Here is a 27,847-nt window from a genome sequence, read left to right as displayed (position 1 = left end):
GTAGAGAAACTGTAGTCTCACAGAGCTATGTTGACAGAAACGAAAGAAGATATTTTAAAGTAATCCAGCAAGCTCAGGATATTTATTTTTAATTTTCATCTAAGCTAAAAGGAAGTGATGACTTACTCCCAAAATATGTCTTCAAATCTTCAGTTCTAACAATTTATGATGTAAATGTTAATTTTTTATACTTTTGGGTAACAGTTGGCAAACTAACCTTAAAATATCACCTATTAGGACATGGTTTCTTTGTGCATGACTGGGACACAGCTTGTTCTGCATGTGGTTCACCGTGCAGGCTTTACACCCAAACTGGCCTGTGGTCTGTACCTTGTTCATTAAAGAGGAAGCTGTTGATAATTTGTTTGGAGATCATGTCATGTCAAATTGCTATAAAAACTTAACATAGATCTGTTTTTGCACTTACCACATCACAGAATGGTAACAGCCCACAGATTGGCACCTATCTGTGGGCCACTTTGAGCAACCCATTTAGTCCACTAGGAAGTTACTAGTAGGTCCCTTCAACCTCCAGGGATAGAGGGTTTCTGTGATGAGTGAAGAAGCTCTGAACTGAGATGTGAGCTGAAGGTAAAGGGAACATGAGCGGAGTAGTAGACCAGAAAAAGTCCTCTCAAATCTAACTCTGACCTCGCTGTCTTTTGAAGCAATAAGAATGGCTACCCTTAATTCCTCATTCTGTTATGTATATGTTTACATATTCCACTTTTTCATTCCTTACTTGCCCCCCTCCCCACCCACCTTTCTCCCTATCACGTAAAGGTGTGCTAATGGCTAACTTGAAAATTCAAGCCAAAAAAAAAAAAAAAATTCAAGCCAGGGCAGCCCAGGTGGCTCAGCGGTTTAGTGCCGCCTTCAGCTCAGGGCCTGATCCTGGAGACCCGGGATCGAGTCCCACGTTGGGCTCCCTGCATGGAGCCTGCTTCTCCCTCTGCCTGTGTCTCTGCCTCTCTCTCTCTCTGTGTGTGTCTCTCATGAATAAATAAAATCTTTATAAAAAAAGAAAATTCAGGCCATAAATACATGGTGCCTAAAGTACTCAAAAAATGATGGGGATATGTCAAAAGGACATGGGAACCAACCAAAGGATCTCCCAGTGACCAAATCTGGGACAATTGAGCAACAAAATAGAGGACAGTAATGGATTATAACACAGAGCCCAAAATATCCATGAGTTTGTGCTGCATAATAATGGAATAAATAATGGGAATAAGGGAAAGCTCTTCTTTACAGAATTCCAATTAATAAATAGAGCAGGAATGATGGAAATAAAACATCATTATTTGGCAAACACCACAATAGTAATTCCTTCAGGCAAGAATATCAGTAGATGCTAGAATAGGTAAAAGATGAAAAATGAAATGTGAATTTTTGAAAAAAGATTTTAGAGGGAGAGGGCATGAATGGGAGAAGGGACAAAGGGAGAGGAAATCCTCAAGCAGACTCTCCACTGAGTGCAGAGCCCGAAGCAAGGCTCATCTCATGACCCTGAGATCATGACCTGAGTTAAAACCGAGTCAGACACTTAACTGACTGAGCCACCCAGGCACCCCCCCCTTTTTTAGGTAAGCTCTATGCCCAACGTGGGTCTTTAACTCACAACCCTGAGATCAAGTATTATGTCTACATACTCAGGCAACCAGGTACCTCTGAATAATAGTCTTATCATGTCTAAGTACCTATAGGGGAGAAAACTGGTAGATACCACCTTCACCAAAGTTAAGGTTGCCAAAAATGAGACATTGACATCCATGTGCCTCCTGATAAGGACACGCTAAGATGGACACACTTGTGGTATTCTTTTTATTTATTAGAGATCACATGCACACACAAGGCGGGGTGGCAGGCACAGGGAGGGAATCTCAGCAGATTCTGTACTCAATGTGGAGCCCAAATGGAGCTGGATCTCAGAACTCTGAGATCATGACTGAGCCAAAACCAAGAGTGGGGCGCTTAACCTACTGAGCAATGCAGGTGCCCCACTTCTGTGGTATTCTTTCTGAAAACCTATAACCTGAATTTCACCATGAGCAAGTATCATACCGAAACTGAAGGACATTCTATAAAATAACAGTCCATTACACTGCAAAAGTAAAGTGTCCCAGGTTAAAGAAGCCTAAGGAAACATGAGAACTAAATGCAATGTGTGCTCCTGAACTGGATTCTGGGCTAATAAAAGGTCCTTAGAAGGACAGTTGGTATAATTTAACCAAACTTTGTTACTGTTGTTAGCAACCAAGAAACTGGCTAGGACACATCAATGGTACAACCATGGATCCAAGATTTCCTTGAATTTAATATAACTGTTATTATATTAAGCATTCGCAAACCTTAGAACATGTTAGTGCGTTGAAGGCTCATTTCCACAAATCTAAAGTATTACCATTCCCATGATGTTGATTTAAAACTCTGCTTCAGGAGTGCCTGGGTGGCTGTTGGTAAAACATCTGCCCTTTGGCTGAGATCATGATCCCAGGGTCCTGGAATTGAGCCCTACATCGGGCTCACTGCTTAGCAGGGAGCCTGCCCCCCACCCAACTCGTGCCCTCTCAAAAGCTTTTTTAAAAATCCTGATTTGGGGCAGCCTGGGTGGCTCAGCGGTTTAGCACCGCCTTCAGCCCAGGGCGTGATCCTGGAGACCTGGGATCGAGTCCCACGTCGGGCTCCCTGCATGGAGCCTGCTTCTCCCTCTGCCTGTGTCTCTGCCTCTCTCTCTCTCTCTGTGTGTCTCTCATGAATAAATAAAATCCTTTAAAAAATGAATAAAATCCTGATTTAGAGATTGAGGGATTTGCCCAAAATTGTTCAGCTATTAGATGGTGACATGGTGAACTGATAATCTGTACGACTCTTGAGGGGTTTTAATCCCAGTGCATTTTACTAACTCCAACAACTCTGTTGTTCCAAGAAGCCACTGCATAGTCGGGCGCCTGGGTGGCTCAGTTAAGCATCTGCCTTCAGCTCAGGTCATGATCCCAGGGTCCTAGGATGAGTCCCATGTTGGGCTCACTTTTCAGTGGGGAACCTGCTTCTCCCTCCCACTTGTGTTCTCTCTGAAATAAAATCTTAAAAAAAAAGTGAGTTCATGGCTTCCACTTATTTGATACCAATGAAAATGTATTCATATTACCATTCCTTCAAAATAGGCATAGCCAAAGATAACAAAGATCAATTCTATAGCATTCGTAAAAGGATTAGGCCAGAAGCAGTACCTCACACATGTAGAATCTCAGATATTTTATAAGCCTGGAATATTCTACCAATTTGATATAAAGTGATTGGGTTTTTTCAGCTTGTCAGTAGAATAGTCTGTCATGAGTCTAGCTTTCCTGCCTCTTACACAAATCTCCACACTGATTTATGTTCCTGAACAAAATTAGACTTAAAAGCAAATCATCAGCAACAGGTATAATAATCTTGGCAGAACATTTATTTTAATTAACTGCTTTCTGCCTAACAGATAGAAGGGTGCTGATGCCATTTACACTATGAGGAACAGTGCTGTCATGTAATTCTTTTCTCCCCTAGAACTTCATCTCATCAGTTTTAAATTACAAAGGCACTGGTTTACTTCCTATGTAATCACAGTCTTCTCTGGCAATGTTTATATAAGAAATTTGTGAAAGAAACACGGATTTTAACTATTCCGCAGCCTTATAGATTTCTGGCTCCCCAAAGACAGGCCCTGTTGAGTTCTCTGGGGGTTAGCGTTTTGGGAACAGGCAGTTGAAAACACCCTCAACCCAGACAACCTTACCAGGGAGGTAGAAGTGGAGAACACTTCAGTGATTTTGGAACTCTCTTCCCGGGGAACGTGATACTAGCTTGGCCATTTATAGTTAGAGGAGACAAAGAAAATCAAACCTTCTTCTGTGGACACTTAACATTGTAATTGTTAAAGGTATCTTCCACTAAGTGGTAGAAAAAGTAACTAGCTTGACTCCATCTTTTCAAACCTGCCACCCTCAGTGTTACTTAAAAAGGATGTGATGATCTTTCCAAAGAAGGGGCATGGAAACAGCTCCTGCTGAGCCCAAGTAGAGTTCCCAGGGGCAGGACAGCACAACTGACTGATTTTGCTACATGATCATGAAATTTAAAATTCTAATAAGTCTTTTAAGAAATAAAATTATAACCTTTAAGCCTTTACCTTAGATAGTCCTTTCTATTTTGATCAATTACTCCTCTTTTAAATACTACAGGGAAATTTGGGCTTTTCCTAAAGTCTAGTGTGAATTCACCAGATATTCTGTATAAATTCAATAAGAATGGTAATTAAAATGTCTTGTCTTGAAACTGAATCTCAGGAGGCAGCGAGAATAAACAAATGTTAAAGAGACATGAAACCGTTTGTGTAACAGCCAATTCTGAGTAAATACAACCTGCTTCGTTAGGATTTTATAATATAAAATAAATTTAGTATTGAAATGACACAAATTTGGAATCATTATTAACTTTATTTGTCACTCTATAGACATTGGTCCACTTCCACATGAAAAGTAGGGAGCATCTACTTCCACTTAATATTCTAGAGAATGACGTACCACAAACCATTAACAGTAACTTACACAGGGGGAAAGTTATTAAAATAAAGATTTTATAGTCAAGCCCCAAGATGTCCCCCAAATATTGGCTTTTGGGTATCTAATGACCGGTATCTATAACTCCAGTTGTTTCTTTCCAGTTTCTTTTTAGATCAACATAGTATTCTTAATATACACCCTACGATTTAGATCATCAAACGTTCAGAAGAGGTTAAAAGCCAGCTACCCTCTGTGAATCAGATGCAGTTCTCAATCTCCTGTTTAGGGTTACTTGAAGTTTAAAAACGTTCTATCTTGTTTCAGAGATATTTACACAAAGAGTAAGACATTTACAAATGGTTCATAGTATAGAATAGCCCAAATGTCATTTTCACCTGTTCTGTGTAAGGAAGTTAAGCGCTCCTAAGTTTGTCTAATAAATTCAGTGCATTTTCCCCAACATAAATAACACAAGCTATTCTAAATGTTTTACATTTATTTCAGTGCACATTTCCAAATGTTAAATGGAATGAAATTATATTAAATGGTTATATCATATTTGAGCATATCATGGAATCTATAGCACACAAATCAATTCGCATCAATACTATAATTCACTCTAAAAGAACGTTACAGGCATACGGAGAACAAAATTTCTTTTTTAGAAATTTAAAGTATACCATCTACTTTACACTAGAAGATTCAACAAAACAGCCAATTTCCAAACCTCTTTTTTAAGTTTGGCGTAAGGAAAGTTCAATCCATTCGAATCTTCTGGTTTGTCATCCTATATATAATGCTGTCATATCCAGGATCCATGTTCCAGATATTGTAAGAGGTGATAATCACAGCCAAGGCCAAGGCAATCATTATCCAAAGTACCATGTTGAAAACCACCGGATACTCAAGGTTATACTTATATGCAAGGTTATAGGGGCTTGATGGGTTCTTCTATAAGGAAGAAAAGAAAGCAAATCAAGAGGAAAGAATTTTAAGATAGGAAATTATCCCCATTTGGTAGCTCTGATTCATTTATCAAACATTTATTCCTAGGTGGCATTAAGACATGCTTCTACTAGGAGGAGCCAGGAAGGGGAGCCTCCCCGGAAAAGTAAGCACACAGTCAGTGGAAGCATAAACCAGTCCAACTGCCTCAGAAAGTGTGGTGACCTCACTATTGTCGAAAGTATGCATATCCTGTAATCCAGCAAGTCCATACCCTAGGGAAACCTTCTGTGTACTGAGACACACGCACAGGGACGTCCACTTAGCGCATGGAGAATGTGGCAGGTCCACACAACAGAAGCTGTGGCAGTGAGGCCTGTCCTACAGCCTGTGTGACTCTGAAAACCACAGCAGGGTTCCGTCCACATATAATTCAAATGCAGGCAAACCAAACACTAGTGTTTAAGGATAAATCCATTCCATGGTTAAGCTGTAAAGAAATCACAGGCATGACTAATGTATCAGGACAGCAGTTATCTGGGGATGGGGACCGTACAGGGACAGGACCGGGAGGTTCAGAGGAACAAGTACTGTGTTCCCTTCCTCACATGCTATATGCTTATGTGTGCTCCACTTAAAATTTTTAATTTTAAAGAGGAAAACAAATAGTTCATTCAGCCACAGCTTCATCCTGCCAGGCCCTGGTGGGGGTGGAGTCGATTCCAGGTGTGCGCAGAGGCATTGTTGGGGAAGCTTCGTTCATCCTGGCTAGAGAACAGAACAAGGAGGAAAGCAGCAGGACGAGTGGCTAGAGGCAGGGGAGGTATGGGCAATGTGGCCTTGAGCCTGTGGGCGAGGTTTCAGGCACGAAGTGAGCAATAGGATCAGGCTTGTCTTAAAAGGACAGAGAAGAGAAAGCAGCCTCAGACCCCAACACCTGGCATGTTGTGGGCACTTGAACATTTCCTTAAACTCTTGACACACTCCCTCAGACTAAAGCAAGATCGTGATCTCAGTGGGAGAGAGGAGCTGGGCATTCCCATGTGTGGGAAGCTCAGAACAGGAGGCAAACACTAAAGGATTTCACCCTTGGAAACCTCTTTCTTTTTGGGGGTAAACAGGTTCTCTCTTCCTGTGCACAACTCCCTGCACCTTAGGATATTCCCAGGGCTGCACGGCTGGCGCCACAACCTAACTGTAGAACGTTTCCAATACCCTACAGAGAACCTTAAGCCCAGGGCCTTGTCTCCTGGGGACTGGGGAGATCATCTGCACAGAGCTGAGGGGCAGAAACCAGACACAGGAGAACGGGGCAGAACAGTGCTCCCAGGGGTGCTGGGTACAAGCCTCCTGGCTCTGAGTGCTTTTGTCTGCTAGATACTGTAGACTTCAGATTATGTGTGTAAGATGTTAATGCACTACCTTGTAGGTAAAGAAAATCCAGTGACTGCCACCTGATTCTGGCCCCTCACCACATAGACAATAATTTTGGAAACTACTTTCCTAATAAGCTCCTTTCCTAATAAACTCCATTTATCCATTATAAATTCCACCTAACACCTCAGAGAAGACAAAGTAATTCACCTCTGCAAAACTGCCTTGCCAAACTCCCAAAACATGGACACCTTCTTCAAACTGGCACAGTTCTCTCCAGAGTCACCTCCTATAAAATTAGCTGGCCTGGTGGGGACAGTGGTGAAAGAATGTAGTACTGGAAAGCTCCAGTTACATTCACATCTGCCATTAAAGTATGTTGAGGGGCGCCTGGGTGGTTCACTAGGTGAAGTGTCTGCCTTTGGCTCAGGTCATGATCTCAGGGTCCTGGGACTGAGCCCTGCATGGGGCTCCCTGCTCAGCAGGGGGAGTCTGCTTCTGCTTTTCCCTCCCCCACTCCTCCTGCTTGTGTTCTCTCTAATAAAATCTTTTAAATTTAAAAAGTAGCTTATTCTTTTTCTTGACTCCTATTTCTTTAATTAGTTTAAATTGTTTTATAGCCTATATCCATATTCTACAGAAGTTTTTGGTGGTCTAATTGACACATTAGTAGCTACCTTGCACTCACAGGAAACTGGCTCCCCCTGCTTCATGGTGTTTTGAGTTCACATTTGGGGGCACCTGCTCCACTGTGGCTCGTGTGGAGGGAATGTCCTACCAGAGGTTTTACATTTACTCCTGCTGGGCACCACAGGTCTTACCATCTTGAGACCAGGGTTTGTGTGAATTTCTTGGCCTGGGGCTTCCTAGAACTTGCAGTAAATATAAATTTGAGCCGCAAACCCACATGAAGGTGGACTTGTGGTTAAGAATTCCCTAAGAGGGCAGCCCCGGTGGCCCAGAAGTTTAGCACCGCCTGCAGCCCGGGGCGTGATCCTGGAGACCCAGGATCGAGTCCCACGTTGGACTCCCTGCATGGAGCCTGCTTCTCCCTCTGCCTCTCTCTCTCTGTGTCACTCATGAATAAATAAATTAAATCTTAAAAAAAAAGAGAGAGAGAGAGAGAGAGAAAGAATTCCCTAAGAGACATTCCCATCCCCAACAACATTCCCCAACAACATGGAACCCAACCTGCCATTTTGTCTTCCTCTGCCAGTGGGCAGATACCGGTTTCTTAGTCCGCCCTGGCTCCCCCAGTTTTATATAGAAGTGTCCATTTCAAACCCTGCCCTTCAGAGGGAGCCAGGGCCTTACTACCACTCTCCTGGTAACCCAACTAGAAATGTTCCCAGGGTAGCCTGCCTACCAGTTTGAGTTCCTCTTCTTTATTTGCTCCTGAAGAATGTATGTCTTGAGAGCTAAACTATACGCTCAAAAAGGTGTTTATATTTTATCGGTATTCCTAGATGCTCTGTAGTGGGAATATTTTTTGGACTGTCCAGCCTACCATACTTTTTTTTAAAGATTGTATTTATTTATTCACAAGAGACAGAGAGAAGCAGAGACACAAGTAGAGGGAGGAGAAGCAGGCTTCATGCTGGGAGCCCGGGGTACCATGTGGTACTCCGGGATCACACCCCGAGCCAAAGGCAGACGCTCAACCACTGAGCCACCCAGGTGTCCCCATACTGTCTTAAATACAGGGCCTCCTACTCCCTTTAGAATGAAACTATCTCAGATCAGTCACGTCTAGATGATCTTGAATGAGCATTACCTTTGACAGTCTTAAGTCCCACAGAGATCAATAAATGGGTCCAAAGGGGAGTGTCTCTAGATGCCTGTGTAATTGTTCTAAGCTCTCAAACCAACTGTAAATAAGGTTCTTGCCCACATGCTGTTCTGGAGTTCCCACAGTGCAGCTCTTGTCTATGCTCATATACACACGTTTTGCTATGGCTGGCACCCTTGCCTAGGACCCTCTAAATGCTTAAAATCAAAGCATGATGCAGGCTGAAAACTTACAGAAGTAAATCTAATTCTCAGTAGTATACACAGCAGGTCCTGGAAAATGAGAGACTATGCCACACAGACAACATACCTCCAGGAAAAGACTCCACGTGCTGAATCCTCCACTCCCTCACATCAACGTCTGATGTCTGCTTGTAAGAGCAGTATTTGAATTATCTTATTGGCTTTGATAGACTCATCCTTAACTCAAATCTTGTATTATCTGATTACAACCCTAAAGAACTGAGGATTGCCTGGCAAAACACACATGCCTCCGTGAATAAGCAATCTAGGTTTTCACTGAAATTGTTTCCCAGATTTACTGTCTGATCGTCCATGCAGCCCACAGGTGATTGAGGATTTAGTGGGGTTTTTTTTTGTTTTTATTTTTACAATTTTGAACCAGGGTCTAAAAATGTGCTCACCGTTTGTTTTGCCTCAAGAATAGTCCTTGTCTTCCTGACAAGAGATGTGTCAAACGACCGGACAGTCACTAATTCCACCACTGCATTCCCGCCATAAAGGTTGAACATGTCATCTGCAAACTGAAGAGTTACGGACATTACTATGAATCACAAACATGCATTTATGAAAATAATGTTAAAGCTCTGTGCACCTATGAGAACATATATCCACCTATTAGCTAATGCACCACACGGTCTTAAAGGTTTGATTATGTCAAAATATTCAGAAAAGTGTTAATCTTCAACATATATTCAAACATTTGAAATAAAATTAAGAAGAAACAAGTTGTTGGCATGTAAACTGGGGGAAGGAAGTAAAAATCTTCCTAAGGGGTCTCCAGTTAATCACAAACACCTATAAAGTTTAACTCATTGAAGAGCTGCAGGTGAGCAACTCCAAGGGCAGAGAGAAACTAGCACCTATTACACAACTACTCAATGTCTGGTACGGTGCAGAGTGTGCTCCTTCGAAGATTTCATAGGGTTAATGGAGACAGAGTTTCAGGTACCAAAGAACAAAGTTCTGGCAATGGATGGTGGTGATAGTTGTATAACAATGTAAATGTACTTAATGCTACAGAACTGTACATTTAAAAAGGGTTAAAATGGTAACTTTAACTTACATATTATTTCACCGCAATTAAAAGAAAAAAGTATTGTGCTGGAGTTATTGATCATTTCCTCTGCTGTCTCTGCCAGCATTAGAGACATCCCAGCACACATCTCTGAACCACTCTACCCTTTGTCACTAAAATTAGAGGTCCTCCAAAGAGGAGACTTCAATCAACAGTACTTCACTAAATAGATTTTTCCACTAAGAGGCTAAAAGTGAAATGGTATTACTCTGACCTCAGATACCCCCATCACTAATTTACCTTTTGCAGAGCATCAACAAGGATTTTGGAAGCGTCTCTGAATTGTTCAGAATCTTCCCCATAATGTTTCCCAATTTCATCCAAACCTGCCAGCTCCAGCGAATATAAATCAGGAGAATGATCCTTGGCCAGATGCTTATGTCGAGACAACTTAGGAGAACAAACAAACAAAAGGAAGTGGGTCATGTCAGACACAGCCACTTCAAATTCTATACTGAACTAAAAACTAGGCTGAACAGAACCATACCAGTGTGCCACAATATACAAATAGTCTAATCTGGTGGCCAACAGAACTAGTTGAAATGGGAGTTTCTGATAAACCCAGCACAAATCTCATTTTTAAGAGCGACTGTAAGACTCCTTGAATATTTAATAAAAGCTCTTAAGAAAAAAACTTCTTAGTTAAAAAACCTCAGATATAAGGGGCACCTGGGGGATCCCTGGGTGGCGCAGCGGTTTAGCGCCTGCCTTTGGCCCAGGGCGCGATCCTGGAGACCCGGGATCGAGTCCCACATCGGGCTCCCGGTGCATGGAGCCTGCTTCTCCCTCTGCCTGTGTCTCTGCCTCTCTCTCTCTCTCTCTCTCTGTGTGTGACTATCATAAATAAAAAAAAAAAAAATTTAAAAAAAAAAAAAAAAGGGGCACCTGGCTGGCTTAATTGGCAAAGCATATGACCCTGAATCTCAGGGTCAGGAGTTCAAGTCTCACACGGGGCCTACATAGAACTTAAGAAAACAAAACACGCTCAGATATGGGCCAGGGCATGAAAGAACAGACAGCAGGACCAGTTTGATCCCAGGAGAGCATGAGCCAACAGTGCTCAGAGAGCAGTTACCTCAAACACGCCCTCCTAGAGCACTGGGCTGGCTGGCCCCCAGCAATACACCTCTAGACACCCCCAAATCAATCCACTGAAAACTGGGCAACAACCTCAAAAGACAGCAACCAGTAAGTTTTCTTTTTTAGTCTCAGGAGGGCTTTTTTTTTTTTTAAGAACCACTCTCACACACAAAATATACTACAGGTATATTTATTTCCTTCCTGACTTGGTTGACAGCATTATTAGTCCAAACTGTTATTTCTATTTTAGACCCAAAGATAAAGATACAGGAATTACTCTTAATGTCTTTCAAGAAATCAACAGCCAAGTCAGGACTATGGCTAGGGTGGCCCTACTCCCAGGCCTGTGCCCTTGAAGATATATATATACTCTCTATCCTAGAAGCAGAAATGCAAAATAATTTCACTGTAACAAAAGAGTTCAGAATTCCCATCACCACCAATTTCTTAACTTTTGTGGTACCATAAATCTAGGGCAGAATCAAATTTCAATTGGTCTCACTATCATTTCAAGATTCTCCGGAAATGTCTTTTGGAACCAAAATAAATGAAACAAATACTAGAGTAGCTAACTTACCAAACTTGAAATATCATGTAGCACTTGCAATTCAGAAAGAAAGAGCAGATCAACCTTCAGAGGGCCAAAAGAAATAAGCATTATTTTAAATATGCATCAGAGATCTGTATTTGCCATTTATCATGCAAGGTACAGGGTATATTATAAATGTTTAGCATAGTAAATGATTTTAGGCAACAGTTGTTCTCCATTTGGTAGGTTCATCTCAACTGAAAATGCTCATAAAATCATTTCCTAATAAAAAGGTGATGGGTCATTCTCAGTACAGTGACTACCCTCAATAGCTATATATTTGAAAAAAAAAGCACTATATATTTGATAAAGGTATGATAACAGAATTAGTTGAAATGGGAGTTTCAGATAAACCCAGCACAGGTCTGATTTTTAAGAGCAGTTCTAAGACTCCCTGAATATTTAAATAAAAGCTCTTTAAAAAAACTTGATAAAGCATCCAAACTCTCGAGTGGTTTTCCTTCCAGGAATCAAAATACTCTTGACACACTGCAATGAGGTCCTGCCAGTGGCCCAGTCTGCTCACATTCTTTGAATATATTCCACATCAGAGAAGAAAAGATGGCGGGTCTGGTCATCCATAGTAGGTAAAGAGGAGAGGCTGCCACAAAGGTGGCATGCTACATGGTAAAGAGGGTGATAAAGCTGATAGGGAGTCAAAAGTAAGAGTCCTTCCCTCTACTGTACTGTTGAGAATGTACTAGAAAGAGGAGACAACACATCAGGGATGGCAGTGAATAATGGCCTCTACATAACCAGACCAACAGAGCTCCACCAATCAAGTAGTTTGTGTGACTCCTGGCCTGTCTGCCTTAACTGGTGGCAACCCCTGCAGCAAGAGATTATAAAACTATTTACTCAAGTCACAAAAAAAGTCTATTTGTTCGTGGGATTTGGGATTCATTTAAAAATTACACTAAAGAAGAAGAATCTATGCCAGCAGGAAACTGGCAAAACTTGTCATTTCCTAAAATTCCAAATTTGCTCTGAAGTCAGGGGGCATAAGACATGGAAAATTAGTAATGATGTTCATGTATTCATTCAATGGCGGCATTTCTTACTTCACTGTTCCTACTCAGAGAATTGAGGGGAAGTGAGTTGAGAACAGAGTTTTCTTGAAACAGGCGGTTGCGGAGCTGTCGTAATGTTACAGAGAGATCTTCAAAAACCGAGTTTGCCTTCCCCACCATATACACTCTCTGCAAGAAGAATCCAAAATTTTGTTACAGTCTGCACATTAATTCCAATATACAGAGTATATATAGAATATATATGTATATGCAATCAATAAAGAACATATATACAATTTTTCATAAAAGTAGTTTTAAATTTTCATTAAGGAAAGCTTATCTTTTAAAACACCTTAAATAAAAACTATCACTTACCTCCTCACTGGGAGCCAACTGCAAAACTACAGGAGTTTCTTCAGAAAATAGGGAGTGAATGGAATTTGCGACACTGTCAAGACTAAAAGGAACTGCCTGAAATTTAAGAGTAAGACCAATTATCGTCAGAATACAAGGGGTAAGAGAAACCATTCAGCAACAAGAAAAGAGCCTTAAAAGAAAACAAAAAAACCCATCATTTATGGAAATTCAAAAGACCCAAAACATTTCCAAACACAGCCTTTTTGAAGGAACAAAGCAGGCCCTAGTAGGCCTCAAGTCTGTATCTCTCATACACCTAGATTGGAAGTAACTTGCCAACATGAAGGACACAACACTTGCAAAATTATCATTTCCTGGTGGTAGTTCATATATTTTTAAAAGGTTTTTAAAAATGTATTTATTTGAGAGAGAGCGAGCACAAGCAGGAGTAGAGGGAGAAGCAGACTCCCTGCTGAGCAGGAGCCTGATGCAGGACTCGATCCCAGGATTCTGGGATCATGATCCAAGCTGAAGGCAGCCAGGTGCCTGGTAGTTAGTGTATTTTAAGCAGCAATTCATTTGATTTCAATATTAAGTGTGTTACAATGAATGCACATTCTATAATAAAGTATTAACTTGTATGTAAAAGAAGGTCAGAAGAATTTGAAGAATTAAATTTCTTTGGAAGAGAGCTAGACCTCATTTTTCATTTCAGAATTTTAAAAATATTGGATTTAGGGTTTTTCTCTAGATAGACTGAAGACTCAGACAAGGCATATAAAGTATGTCACAAGAATTCTGAAGCCTCTACCCTGGGATCACATGATACCAAATTGAAATAACCAATTGTAGTAAAAATCTACTTTTTTTAAAAAAAATTATTTATTTTTAAAGATTTTACTTATTTATTCATGAGAGACACACACACAGAGAGAGAGAGAGAGAGGCAGAGACACAGGGAGAAACAGGCTCCATGCAGAGAGCCTGACAGTCCCTGGGTCTCCAGCATCACACCCTAGGCTGAAAGCAGCACTAAACTGCTGAGCCACCCGGGATGCCCAGTGTTTTTGTTTTAATAGAGATTTTTAAAAAAGATTTTATGTATTTATTCATAAGATGGGGAGAGAGAGAGAGAGGCAGAGACATAGGCAGAGGGAGAAGCAGGCTCCATGCCGGGAGCCTGATGTGGGATTTGATCCTGGGACTCCAGGATCATGCCCTGGGCCGAAGGCAGGCACTAAACCGCTGAGCCACCGAGGCATCCCTAAATGGAGATTTTTTTTAAAAAATGAGATTTCTTATTGATTTTTTTTCCCCCAGTGATTCCCTCTACTATTAAATGGTTAGTGTTTATAAGTAGCAAGTTAATGCTAACATGGTACAGACAGAAATAAGTATGATTCATCTCTGATTAATTTTGATGCTGGAATTTCATCTAATTCATGATACTATTAACTTATTTTAAGGGAATGCGAGAGCTGTGACTTTCCAGCCTCACTTCACCTAATGTAATGGCACTTGTTTCAGGAAAGTTGAAGATTAAAGGTAACACATCCTTAGCAATCAAATTAGAGAAGCTGCTGAATCAGATGAGAGCCAAACTGTGAAGGAGAAGAAAAAATTATACAGAACACAAAGCTCAAAAAGGAAAAAACTCATCTGCTTAAAATCTCCTGTTTTCTTCTACTATATTAGAAGGAGATGTGTGTGTGTCCTGGAGAGAATGAAATTTCTCTATCTATAGGACTTGAAATTCTAATGAAAGGAGTTAATCAAACAGAAGCTTCATTGAGGATTAAGGGTAATTTTTTAAGATTTTGTGGATTTTGCCCTATGAGCCTTGTATTTCATTTACCACCCACTGCCAGGAAAAGTATTAGCAGTCAGTCAGGGTCAAGCAACAACATGAGCTCTTTTCACATTTTGTACTCATGTAAAATGAGGCTAGTCTTAAAAATCCTTAGTTTTTGACTGCATGCATATTAACATCTTAATAGCATTTTGGATTTTTATATATTTTAAAGGGATCCTCAACAATGATTTTCACAGAAATCGCATTCTTAATAATCTTATTACTAAGATTAAAATATTTTTAAAATCTGCCTTTTGGAGCCTCAGTGTCCATTGAAAGATGAATGGATAAAGAAGATGTGGTCTATGTATACAATGGAATATTACTCAGCCATTAGAAATGACAAATACCCACAATTTGCTTTGACGTGGATGGAACTGGAGGGTATTATGCTGAGTGAAATAAATCAGAGAAGGACAAACATTATATGGTCTCATTCATTTGGGGAATATAAAAATTAATGAAAGGGAATAAAGGGAAAGGAGAGAAAATGAGTGAAAATATCAGTGAGGGTGACAAAACATGAGACACCTAACTCTGGGAAACGAATAAGGGGTAGTGGAAAGGGAGGTGGGCAGGGGGTTGAGGTGACTGGGTGATGGGCACTGAGGGGGGCACTTGGTGGGATGAGCACTGGGTGTTATGCTGTATGTTGGCAAACTGAACTCCAATAAAAAAAAATAAATAAATCTGCCTTTTGATTTTTACTGTTTCCTTTCATTTATTCTGAAATTCTTTCAGTTTCTTTAGCTCATTAATTTCCAATCTTTTAAACTAACGCATGCATTTAAGCTATAAATTTTCCTTTCCTTACCACTTTAGCCACACCTCACTATTTTTAAGTATATGGTACCATTCATTGATATTCACTTCCAAATAATTTCAAAACTTCCACTGTGATTTTCTTTTTAACTTTTGAATTATTTAGTAGGAGTCCATCTATTCCAACCAACTTTTCCTGTTGATTAAAAAAAAATTTTTTTTTTCAAGAGATGGGGCACCTAAGATGGCTCATTGGTTAAGTGTCCCACTCTTGATTTCGGCTCAGATCATGATCTCTGATTGGTGAGAACCAGTAGGGCTGTGGGGGAGGGTGTCCCACGCTCAGCTGGGAGGCTCCTTCTCCCCCTCTCCCTCTCCCTTTCCCCCCACCTCCTATACTCTCTAAAATAAATAAATCTTTTAAAATTTTATTTATTTGAGTGAGCAAATGAGAGAGCATGAGCAAGGGGAGGGGCGAAGAGAGGGGAAAGCAGACTCCCTGCTGATCCCAGACCTTCGGATAACGACCTGAGTCATGACCTGAGCCATAAGCAGACACTTAACCGACTGAGCCACCCAGGTGCCCATAAATAAATCTTTTTTTTTTAATTTTTATTTATTTATGATAGTCACACACACACAGAGAGAGAGAGGCAGAGACATAGGCAGAGGGAGAAGCAGGCTCCATGCACCGGGAGCCCGACGTGGGATTTGATCCCAGGTCTCCAGGATCGCACCCTGGGCCAAAGGCAGGTGCTAAACCGCTGCGCCACCCAGGGATCCCACCATAAATAAATCTTTAAAAACAAATTTTTTTTCAAGAGTCATATAGAAAAAGGATTATACAGTTTAAAGATATGAAGAGTTCTATTAGACTATGAAAAATAAAGTTTGCTCCATTTCTCATTCCCAAGGCCCCCACTTTCAAACCGTTTCCTTTTCCTTTTGCCACCGTTTCTAAATATGTTTAGTTACTACATCTTGATTTTTCCATTTTAGAGATCATCTATTTATTGATTATAGAGAATGAGGATTTAGCTTTCTTGCATCACCAACCACACAGCCCTATCCCGCGCCCCATACATGTTGTCACCTTCCCAATAGTCATAATTTTCATTGGATCTATCATTATTATGATGATATAAACTCCCTCAGCCTGGCCTTATACTGGACTATCACTGCTTTTGTTTTCTTTTTAAAGATTTTTAAAGATTTTAGAGAGAGGGAGAGAGAGAGAGAAAGCATGAGCGGGGTGAGGAACAGAGGAAGAAGCAGACTCCCCACTGAGCAGAGAGCCTGATGTGGGACTTGATCCCAGGACTCCGGGTTCATGACCTGAGCTGAAGGCAGACGCTTAACCGACTGAGCCACCCAGGCGCCCCATAGACCGTCACTGCTTTTTGGTTCTTGCTTTTAGTGTCTAATGGGAATGAGAAATCTGCTTTCTACTATCATTCCTTTGTGAAGACAATGGCTTTTCTCAAATATCTTTTAAGATTTCCAGTGTGCTTTAAACCTGAGGGGTCATCTATTTTGTTTTTATCATTTCCAAGTGCATTTTTATTTTCTTATTATTATTTACTGAAGTATAGCTGACATGCGGTATTGTATTAGTTTGCAGAAGTACAACATAGTGATCTGGTATTTATACACATTATGAAATGATCCCCATGGTAAGTCTAGTTACCATCTGTCACCAAAGTTATTGCAATATTATTGAGTGTATTCCCTATGCTGTACTTCCCATTCTCGTGACTTTTTTATAACTGGAGGTTTGTACATCTTCGTCCCCTGCACCTATTACCTCCATCCTCCCCACCCTTCCAAATACATTTTTTTAAGGTATCGTTTTGTTATCATTTTCAGATTTAACTGCATTGTGGTCAGAGAGGGTGGTTTATTTGATATGAATTATTATTTGTTGAGGTTTGCCTTGTGGCCTAGTACATGGCCTTCTGTAATCATGTCATGTGTGCTTGGAAATAATTTATACTAGACCACGGAAAGTCTGAAAAATTCCCCCCCCAAAATCATATAGACCAGTCTTACAATGCCATGAAATTAGAAACTGAAAAATTTAAAAATATTTGAAAATAACCCACAGGTTAAACACTTCTAAATAACTCATGGGTTAAAGAAATCACAAGATAAATTACAAAATATTCAGAGGTATCAATGAATGCACCACATACCAAAAATGTCTTCTACCTGCCTCAGTTTCTTTTTATCCCTTCCTTGAACCTCCTCACAATTTTAACATATGTATTTTAAAATCTCCTTGAGATTGGTCTGTTATCTGTAGTTCTAAGGGTATGAATTCAATTTGTTGCACCTGCAGACTCTCTCATGGCATTTTTTTCTTGCAAGTGCTTTGTGAATTGCTCCTCTTCAATTTTTTTTTTTTAAATCAAAGCAGCCCTGGGCTGTGGAGGCATCCGTACGGGGTGGGTCATGTGAATTTGGGGCACACCACTCTGCACAGTCCAAGCCTGGGGTTCTGATTTCTCTTAGGGGACTCTTTGGGTGCCACTGCTCAAGAGTGGTAAGCCAGCTCCTCTGGTGTGTAGCTCTGGGGCAGCTGGGGTTTTACTAGTCCCCCTTTTGAGAACAAGACAGGATTTCACAGCCCCTGGGTTTCTGTAAGAAACATGAAGCTCTGGCTCACCACTGTAGCTTTTGAGCTTTCCATGCCTGTCTGGCAGCTCTGTGTACCCCTTGCTTGAAAATTCAGCTACACACATGTTTTAGTGACTTCTATGTGCTGGCAATGGAAGGAGGGCCTCTCACAATAGCTCATCCAGCCACACTATCTGAAAAGCCAGTGAAGGAGTAAGTGAGCCAGCAAAACAGACTCCAGTCTCCTACTCACACAAATAATCAAATAAAATTCAGAAGGGAAAGTGACAAGATAATGCCCAAGAAAACGTGGACAAGAAAAGTGTGCTTCGAACATAATTCATAATGACAGCTCGACAAGATTAAAAATGGGTGCCTTTAATTTTTTATAATAAATACTCACGTTCTCCAAAGGGTATGAAATGACACTGCCTGGGGGTAGAGCGAGTTTGTCCACTCCCTTCACCATCACCATAATGGTAGCCCGAGGACGATGGAATAGGTCACCCACTGCAAGTCCTGGCCAAGAAAGGTCCTAGACATTGTAAAACATGAGACGGGGCTTACTTATCCACTCCAGAAACCACCTCCCCAACAACAGGTACTAAGTAGAGTCAAAGGGTTCCGGGATAACACTGGCAATGAAAATTCACAGGGGGGGGGGGGCGGGCAGGGGAAGCAAAATGTTTAAGGCAGTAGTTGCAATCTCCTAACCAGGGATGGGGATTTCGACCTCCTTCATATTTTCTTTAATTTTTTAAATTTAATTTTATTTATTTATGATAGGCACACAGTGAGAGAGAGAGAGAGAGGCAGAGACATAGGCAGAGGGAGAAGCAGGCTCCATGCACCAGGAGCCCGATGTAGGATTCGATCCCGGGTCTCCAGGATCGCGCCCCGGGCCAAAGGCAGGCACCAAACCGCTGTGCCACCCAGGGATCCCCGACCTCCTTCATATTCTTAATCTTCTGCAGATCTGAAACAACAAAGTCTAGTAGTAAGTCCTCCCAAACCTTTTGTGGAAGAAAGCAGACAAGTAAACAAAATGTAGGTCCTCTTCAAATTCCAGATTACATACTCTTCTCTTCACAGAACCAAGGGCAAATCCCCACTCCCTACCCCATCATTTGCCCTTACTGACAGCATGGCTTTTCTCTTTCATAAGGACACAGCAAAACTGCCATTTAAAGTCTTCTCTTTAGACTAAACTCTTCATAAATAAAATCCCTCCTAAAAGCAGCTCATGTTAAGTTACTAATAGTCACTTCTCAGGGTTATTATGACAGCCAAGGGTAGTCAAATTTAAGTCTATAAAGAAGTAGGTACAAATTTCATCCTTAAATGTAAACAGCCAGTCTTGTTCCCATAAGGAACTCGGGACCACCCACAGGCCCAGTAGAGAGGCAGCTCCCTTGCAGGGTTTCAGGCTTCAAGGGAACTCAGGATCTAAGAGGACAGTCCCTATGAGTGACAGGTGATGTCTAGAGACCACATCAGAAGCACCAGACTTAGGAAGTGGGAAGAGAGAGCAGACTACATCCCCTCTCTCCATGCCCTTAACTGAGGACCTCTCGTGACAGGACCTACACCCCTTTCACTACATCATGGCAGCAGCCAAATACTCAACAGCTTATGGCTTCACTGTGGGAAACCAAGGTCCTAGGCATTATATTCCACAGCTACTGACCACACTACATTCTTAAACTCCGGCAAGACGCATGCACATTTTATCATTCATAATAAATTGGAATAGACTGCACGTTTGTGTCTCCCCCAGGTTCATGTTGAAAGCTATCCCCCAGTGTGATAGTATTAGGGGTAGGCCTTAGGGAGGTGATTAGGTCATGAGGATGGAGCCCTCACAGTGAGGTTATTAATGCCTTAATAAAAGGGACTCCAGAGAGTTCTCACCCTCTCCCCACCCTGTGAGGACATGAAAGAAGTCAGCAGTCTGCAAATTGGAAGAGGGTGCTCACTAAGAATCTGACTGGGCTGGCACCCTGATCTTGGACTTCTTGCCCTCAAAACTGTGAGAGAAAAATTTCCATTGTTTATAAGCCATCCAGTCTCTGGTACTTTGTAACAGCAACCCAAGCTAAGACCTACATCTACTGTGTACTGACAAAAGAAGTAAAACTGTACATCCTATTAATAGGACAGATGCATTCTCATATACAAAGAACATCACTACTATGAATAATTACATGATTAATGATTTATGATGATTTGGTTTCATAAGCCAAGTTTGTAGCACATCTCCAAATCTCCCCGACTACAAATAAGTTTTACCTTTTGTAATCTCTACTAAATATACCTATGTTTGCTTCTTGGTTTCTTGGGCTATTGGCAGAAAAATCAACAAAAATACTTTTAGAAGCAGCTCCCGGGATCCCTGGGTGGCGCAGTGGTTTGGCGCCTGCCTTTGGCCCAGGGCGCGATCTGGAGACTCCGGATCGAATCCCATGTCGGGCTCCCGGTGCATGGAGCCTGCTTCTCCCTCTGCCTGTGTCTCTGCCTCTCTCTCTCTCTGTGTGTGTGTGTGTGACTATCATAAAATAAATAAAAAAATTAAAAAAAAAAAAAAGAAGCAGCTCCCAACATTTTTTCAAAAATACACATACTTCTTTAACAGAGAAGCCCATGGACAATGCAGCCACATCTGGGATTCGGTCTCCTGGTATAGGCCAATTTCCATCTCGGAAAACAACAGACCCTGGTGATCTTAATATACTGAACTCGTTCCCCAAAACACCTGGAAGAAAACAGATTAATAAGTGAATGATCAACATCATAAATCTCTTACGCCCATGTAGAAAATGATTAAATATAAAACTTGTTTCCAAAAAATAAAAAATAAAACCTGTTTCCCCATTCTCCACTGACTTAGCATATTACATATTATTGAACAAAGTGCTGAATCCCAAACATCAACAAATTCTTTTTCAAAGTATTGCTCTAAGAACCCAAGTCCATACATTGGGTTGTCACAGAGGCACAGTTATGAAACACAATTCTCTCAATGAGCTAGATACCTTCCTGCAGGTGGCCCTTAAACAGGGGCATTTGGCACATTCAGCAAGAGTTAGAAATCAGTGGCATGGCTCCAGAATTTCAAAAGCAAACAGGTGGCACCTGGCTTGCTCAGTCAGAGGAGCATGCAACTCTTGATCTCTAGGTAGTTGGTTCAAGCCCCACAATGGGTGTAGAGATTACTTAAATAAAACTTTAAAAAATAAAAACAAAAAGAAAGCAAAACCCTGGCACAGACTAAAAAGGAAGAAACTTGAAATCTCTAAAGTATTTCTGCCATCCACCTTCTCTTCAAAATGCAAATTCTTAAGACTCCTAGTGTTTCACTCTAAAAATTGAGCAAGTTAGCATATCTTCAGATAGAGCAGATCTCTTTTTACAACCCATAAACAAACCTAGCAAAATGAGGACTGTCAAAGGTGAGGGAAGGGGGGCCCATGTTACTAGTCAGAATATAAACACTGCAGACTTTAGAAGTAGTCTAGGAAATAGTATTTCCAATGGGTTTATCAAGAGGCTGAGAACAAGTATTCTGTAATAATATAGCCAACAAACAAGTCTAGGGGTAGGGAGTCTGAGATTAAGAGGCAAAGGATGAGAATAAAGGGACTATGTGATAAACCCTCCAAGGATGAGGTATCTGGCCGCTTCAGCCATTCTGTGTTAACCTAATGATGTCTAGCTTAGACAAGGACAAGTAACTTATGGAAACTTTCAGATTCCTATGAAATATTAGCTCCAAGTCCAAAACAAATCTTGGCCATGCTTACCTAGTATGGGAAAATTAGACTTTAATAAAGCATCACTGTTATTCTCTTGACCTAAGGAAAGTACCACTTACAGGGTATGGGAATAAAGTTAGAAGCAACAATAAATGTTTTGGTGTTGCAGTATTGACAGTAAATAAAAGGCCTCAGGATGGTGCTGATACAACATGAAGAGTTATGAGTTTCAATTCAGCGCAGACCAGAGCAGGATTTCCAAAGTGTTCTAGCCAAAGGCAGGTAGAAAAAAAAAATTAGAATGGAATGGCTGTCTCTAACTGATAGACATCTTGGTTCACTACACTAGTGGTTATTGCAAACGCTAAGGAAAATGGGGCAGCAAGAGACCTGTACTTTCTAAGTATCATACACATTTAAAGAACCTTGTTTGGATCTGGAGATAGTCCTGTTTTGCAATAGGGCCCTATTCACTCAATCCCAGCAAAGAAAGCTCTACTGAATTATTTTGCCCCAACACTGTAGGTAGATTCCCCACTTTGGTGCCTGCATGACAGTCCTTCAGGAGCCTCAGGTTATAGAAAAACCTTACAGCTGTGGCCTAGACTGAGAAACTGTTGCCTACTCCAGATTTCTCCTGGATACCTGACAGGAAGTCTCCCCTTCTCTACCAGAATATAACCAGTCAAGGGGGACACTGCCTCAACTTACAAACCCAATGTTTGCCAGCAGTCATCTCCACTGTCCCAACATTCCAGTCCCCTGAAAAGTTCTTCCTTGTACTCAATTGAAATGAGCTTCCCAACTTCTTGCATCTTATCACCCCTGATTCAGTCTTACTAGATAACCTCATCCCTGGATTCAAAAGAGAGCACAGGAATCCTGCCCACTGCCTGCTTCCTCTCCGCAGGAGATATATAAATTTATCAGCACCAGCTCCCAGGCTTATCTCCTCTCCCTCCAGATGCTGGCAGGGCTGTCCCTCATCCAGGCTGACATCACCCCCGAATTCAGCCTTCTTAGGAACCTTCATTCACTCACCTATTAGTCATTCAATGTTCATTATGCCACTATCCTGGGAAAATGAGGATCAGGAGTTAGGTGGCTATATGGTTGTAGGCACAAAAAGCTGGCCCTGTAAAAATGTAAGCTCCACGAGGGCTGGGATTCCAGCTTGTCTTGTTCACAGAATATCCCTGGGGCTGAGAACAGTGCCTGACAAATGGGTGCTCAAGAAATAGTTGCTGAGTTCATGAGTGAAGCCATGCCTCATGCTACCCACTTCCCCCTTTCAACCCGCTCTTTCACTTCAGCATAAAAATACGCTTTAAGTGCTCCCCTTCTAAAATAACAACCACATAACCCCACCTCTACCAGCCTCTGCTTCCCTTCCGAGGAAGGGTCCTGGAAGAGCCACCAATCACCATCACTGTTTGCTTCTTTACTTCTTCATCTAACACTACCATCTAACCCACAGCTACTGACCCCACTGGGCCACCGATGCCATTTACCAAATCCAAAAGACAATTTTCAGCCCTTGTTTTATTTAACTTCTCAAAGCACCAATCCTGGGTAACTCTCTCCTTGAAAATTTCCTGCTTTGAGATGCCTGGGTGGCTCAGTGGTTGAGCATCTGCCTTTGGCTCATGTCGTGATCCTGGGATCGAGTCCCACATCCGGCTCCTTGTGGGGAGCCTGCTTCTCCCTCTGCTTGTGTCTCTGTGTTTCTCATGAAAAATAAAAAATAAAATCTTAAAAAACAAAACAGAAAATTTCCTGCCTTGGCCCTCATGAAGCTAGGGCCCCTGTTTTGTTTCCACCCCCCTCCCAGTCCCTCTGGCAGTTTCCCCTCAGTTTCTTTCCTTTCCATCCTTTAAAGCAGTGATGTCCAATTTTTTAAAAATTAATTAATTTATTTACTAAAGATTTTATTTATTTATTCATGAGAGACACACAGAGAGAGGCAGAGACACAGGCAGAGGGAGAAGCAGGCTCCATACAGGGAGCCCGATGTGGGACTTGATCCCGGGACTCCAGGATCACACCCTGAGCCGAAGGCAGACGCTAAACTACTGAGCCACCCAGGTGTCCCCTGTCCAAACTTTTTAGATTTCAATTCTTTTGGTACAAAATTTGACAGCAGCCCCAATATACATATATTTATTTATAAAGTACACACTTGTAGAATAGACTGTACATTCATAATATATTACAAAGCACACAAAACCAGAAACTTTTTAAAAAGGATGAGCTATTTGTGTTGTATTCTTCCCAGTGTAATCATGAGAAAACATCAGACAAGCCTGAATTGACTGATATTCTACAAAATATCTGACCATTACTATTAAAAAAGGGGGGGGGAGCTAAAAAAGCTACAAATGGAAGTTCTAGTACCCTCTTCTGGCATCCTAACAGATCACTGAGCAAACTCTACTTTTGAGATCTGAGGGCTCTGTTCCTGACCCTCACTGCTTTCCTAGTCTATATCCCTCTCCCTGGCCGAGCCTATCAACTCCTCAGGCTGCAAACGCCAAAAACACTGATGGCTCCCAGACTTTTATTGCCAGCCTAAATTTCCCTGGAGCCTTAGACCTACATACCCAACAGCCTACTAATAAGCATTTCCTTCTAAGTCCCACGGGTCCTTCAAACTCAACAGGTTCCGAACTGAACTTACCATCTTTCCACATGCTCCTTCTGTATTCTCTATCTTGACACCATCTTCCAAGGCAGCTGCTCACACTGGTCATCTTTAAATTCTTCCTCAGCCCCACAGCCAATCAACCATTGAATTCTGTCCATTTTTTTTTTCCTTATCTCACAAATCCTTTTCCCTCCAGGTCAGGTGCACACTCCCGGACCCTTACCAGGCTTCCTAGAACTGGCTGCCTGATTACCTGTCACACTATTCCCTGGGCCAGCTTTTCTAGCACCTTTTCAAAATACCAGTGGGTTTGTTCACCTATCAGCTTAACCACCTGCACTTACTGCCCAGAGCTTTTGAGACAAAAACTAAAACAGAACACCCAAGGAACCTCACCAACCTTACTTCCTGGGAGCTCTCCAGCTCAATCCTTATTCGTTCCAGCCCCACCAAACTATTGGCTCTTTTGCTCATATCTCTGCTCGTACACAGGCCATTCTTTCTAAACTGCCTTCCCCAACTCCAATCTTTTCCACATATTTGCCCATGAAGCATCACCCCCCACAACAAAATTTCTATCTCCCATTTTGGGCTAGAGGGTGAGTATCCTTTCCCTTTGGGAACTCCCACGGTACTATGCTGTGATCGATTAACAGTGGATGGAATCAGTAAGAGAAGAACAAAATAGGTCCTACTTTTGACCTCTGGGGCATCACTGGGGCACCACATCAAATCCCTCTTCCACATGACACTGCTTCAAATACCACCTGTTTGCCCTTGGCCTTCCCTGTTCAGGATAAACATCTGAATTTTTTTTTCAAATACTCCTCTTGACATGGTATTCATAACACTAGTTCCCTTCCTCTAGTCTCTCTCTGGTTAACACCATTTTAAAGGATTTACGTTTTTTTCTCAAATAGAGAAGTCTTGGAGATGTTTTCCACTAAATCACATTTAGTCATTGTGGAAAATAGTAAGTTAACCTCATGTGACAAGACCAAGCAATGCAGAAACTGACAAGGTCAAATTCTTAGTCTGTATGAACTATACTCTAGCTAGGAAAGCATGTTCAAACCGAGTACAGAAGCAATTACTTTGCTTCAGACCAAAAAACCAAAAAAACCCTAAACCTCACTGAACCAAACTAATTATTAGTCACAACATTAAAAGATGGGATTTCAACAGATATTCAGTTAAATCACAGTATCAAAGGAAAGATTTTTTTAGATTTCAAAAACTACATTTCAAACAAATAAAAACACCCCTCAATGTAACTTACTAGATAGATCAGGATGACCCTTCCAGAGACAGAAGCAGAAATGAAAGGAACAAAAGAACCCTAAAACCCTGGGAGTATGAAAATAAGTATAATTATCAACACATGACCCCGAGCACACCTCCAGGGATGGAAATGATTTCAAGAACGTCAGATTTCAAGATTGCCAGTGGTCTATACCCTCGTGTAGAAATAAACCACCATTCCAAAAGTGGGTGGAGCCTCCCACAGATTTTTAAGCTATAGGTTTTAAACAGACAGAGCCCAAGTTGTTCTCAATCTGGCCTTTTGTTTGCCACTGTCTGAGCCCCCAGTCCAGGTCCCCATCATTCCTACGCAGTAGGCGCATTTCTGTCACTTGTGCCACAACACACACAACGGAAAGACCCATGCCTTGGGGCCAGCTGATTCGGGTTCAATTCCAGCTTTGCTGCTTCCTACCTGCGTGCTGTTGGTAATGGATTTAGGCCTGATCGCCCTGTAAAACGAGGATGATGTCCTCTTCTAAGGACTACTGTATAATTAAACGAATTACATGATACACAGTAAGAGGCCAAATATTAGCGGACTTGGTGAACACTAGGGAACCTAGGTTCCACTCTGAAAGCTATCATTTACTTGACATGTGACCCTAGGAACGTGACTCACATCTTAGTTTCCAAATCCTTAAAATGGAGAACCCTGACAAACTACTGAGAGGTACTTTGAACTTGCCTTTAGAAAGAATCCTACAAAACCAGTTACTCCACCTCCAACTTCTGTATTTAAAACATGTAAGGGAATAGAAGGGACTTCACCAATTACTGATGACAAACGCTGGAAAGGAAGACACCAGAAAAATGCCAAGAAATTGACGCAGCATCTGATGGCAGCTCATAAGTCGGCCTTCCCTTCCTCGCCGAGGGCTGCGGTCACAGTTAATTGAGAAACGCATCCCGGTGCCTCCGGAGCCGGAAGAGACCGGCGACGGGACCCGTGGCCGCGCCTTCCTGGAAGAGGCGGAGGGTGGAGGCCGGCTCAGGTGCCCCCTCGCGGCCTGGCCCCGCCCCGGCGGCCCGCCAGGCCTCGCCGCCACAGGTCGGTCCGACCAGACGGCCGAAGAGGGAGGCGGCTGGGGCGAGGCCGCCGCCGGGCGCCCGCACTGCGGCACCCGCCCCGCTGCCGCCCACCTGGGGCCGCCCCCGACCCCCGGGGCTCACGGCCACCTCCAGCGCGCCCCGGCCCTCACCCGCCGCCAACAAGGACAGGAGCACCACGAGCGCAGCCATGGTCCAGCGGTGGCCGCAACAGTGCAGGGCGGCACGGACGGGGCCGGCTGAACGCGAGCGACCACCGCAGCGGTACGGGGTGACGCGCTCCGGCTCGTCCCGACTCCTTGAGACCTCCCCGTCGTCGTCTCCGCTGGGACGGCTGCCGCCTTCTCCGCCAATCGCTAGCTACGTCGCGGCCTGCGGGAGCGACGTAGTCCAGGGAACGTCGGCCTCGTGGGCGGGGCCTAGCGTGATGGATGGAAGGCCCCGCCAATGGTAGACAGCGGTTGGAGAGTCGGGCGGCTCCGCTCCCCCGGCCCGTGACCACCAGTCACGAGACGGAGCGTAGGGCAGGGGGTCGGGGACGTGGGGGGATGACGAAGCCTGTGGAAGGATCTTGAGTGCCCACCGGGTGGGGCTGCCTCCCAGGTGCAGACCCCTTGGCCGATCTCCAGTGACGGTGTCGGGGGTGTCCGTCTTTCCCGGTGGCTTGGCTCCGCCCAGCTCGGGTGCAGCTGTGGAAGCTGCGGAGCTGGTTTGGATTTCGTTCTAACAATTGCACAGATGCTGAGCACCTGCTGGGTGGAAGCCAGGCGCCTCGAGGAGCCCCTGCCCTCTAAGCAGGAGTGCCAGATAAAATATAAAACGCCTAGTTAAATTTGAATTTCAAATGAATCACGAATACTTTTT

General features: G+C 42.5%; 1 protein-coding gene across 1 annotated transcript; it reads right to left on the bottom strand.

The window, feature by feature from the left end:
* Positions 1–4,458: 4,458 nt before the first annotated feature.
* On the bottom strand, positions 4,459–27,335 carry ATP6AP2 (ATPase H+ transporting accessory protein 2). The gene is made up of 9 exons (XM_055338549.1): positions 27,136–27,335; positions 20,857–20,987; positions 18,639–18,770; positions 13,024–13,119; positions 12,700–12,837; positions 11,627–11,680; positions 10,210–10,359; positions 9,296–9,415; positions 4,459–5,495 (listed from the first exon to the last, which is right to left on the bottom strand). Exons 1-9 carry the CDS (start codon positions 27,173–27,175, stop codon positions 5,301–5,303), a joined length of 1,056 nt encoding a protein of 351 aa, XP_055194524.1. The 5' UTR covers positions 27,176–27,335; the 3' UTR covers positions 4,459–5,300.
* Between the last annotated feature and the right edge of the window lie 512 nt (positions 27,336–27,847).

This window comes from Nyctereutes procyonoides, unplaced genomic scaffold, assembly GCF_905146905.1.
Source record: "Nyctereutes procyonoides isolate TBG_1078 unplaced genomic scaffold, NYPRO_anot_genome, whole genome shotgun sequence".
Taxonomy (NCBI): domain Eukaryota; kingdom Metazoa; phylum Chordata; class Mammalia; order Carnivora; family Canidae; genus Nyctereutes; species Nyctereutes procyonoides.
Note: the sequence above shows the minus strand (reverse complement) of the source record. Positions and strands in the feature narration are given on the sequence as shown.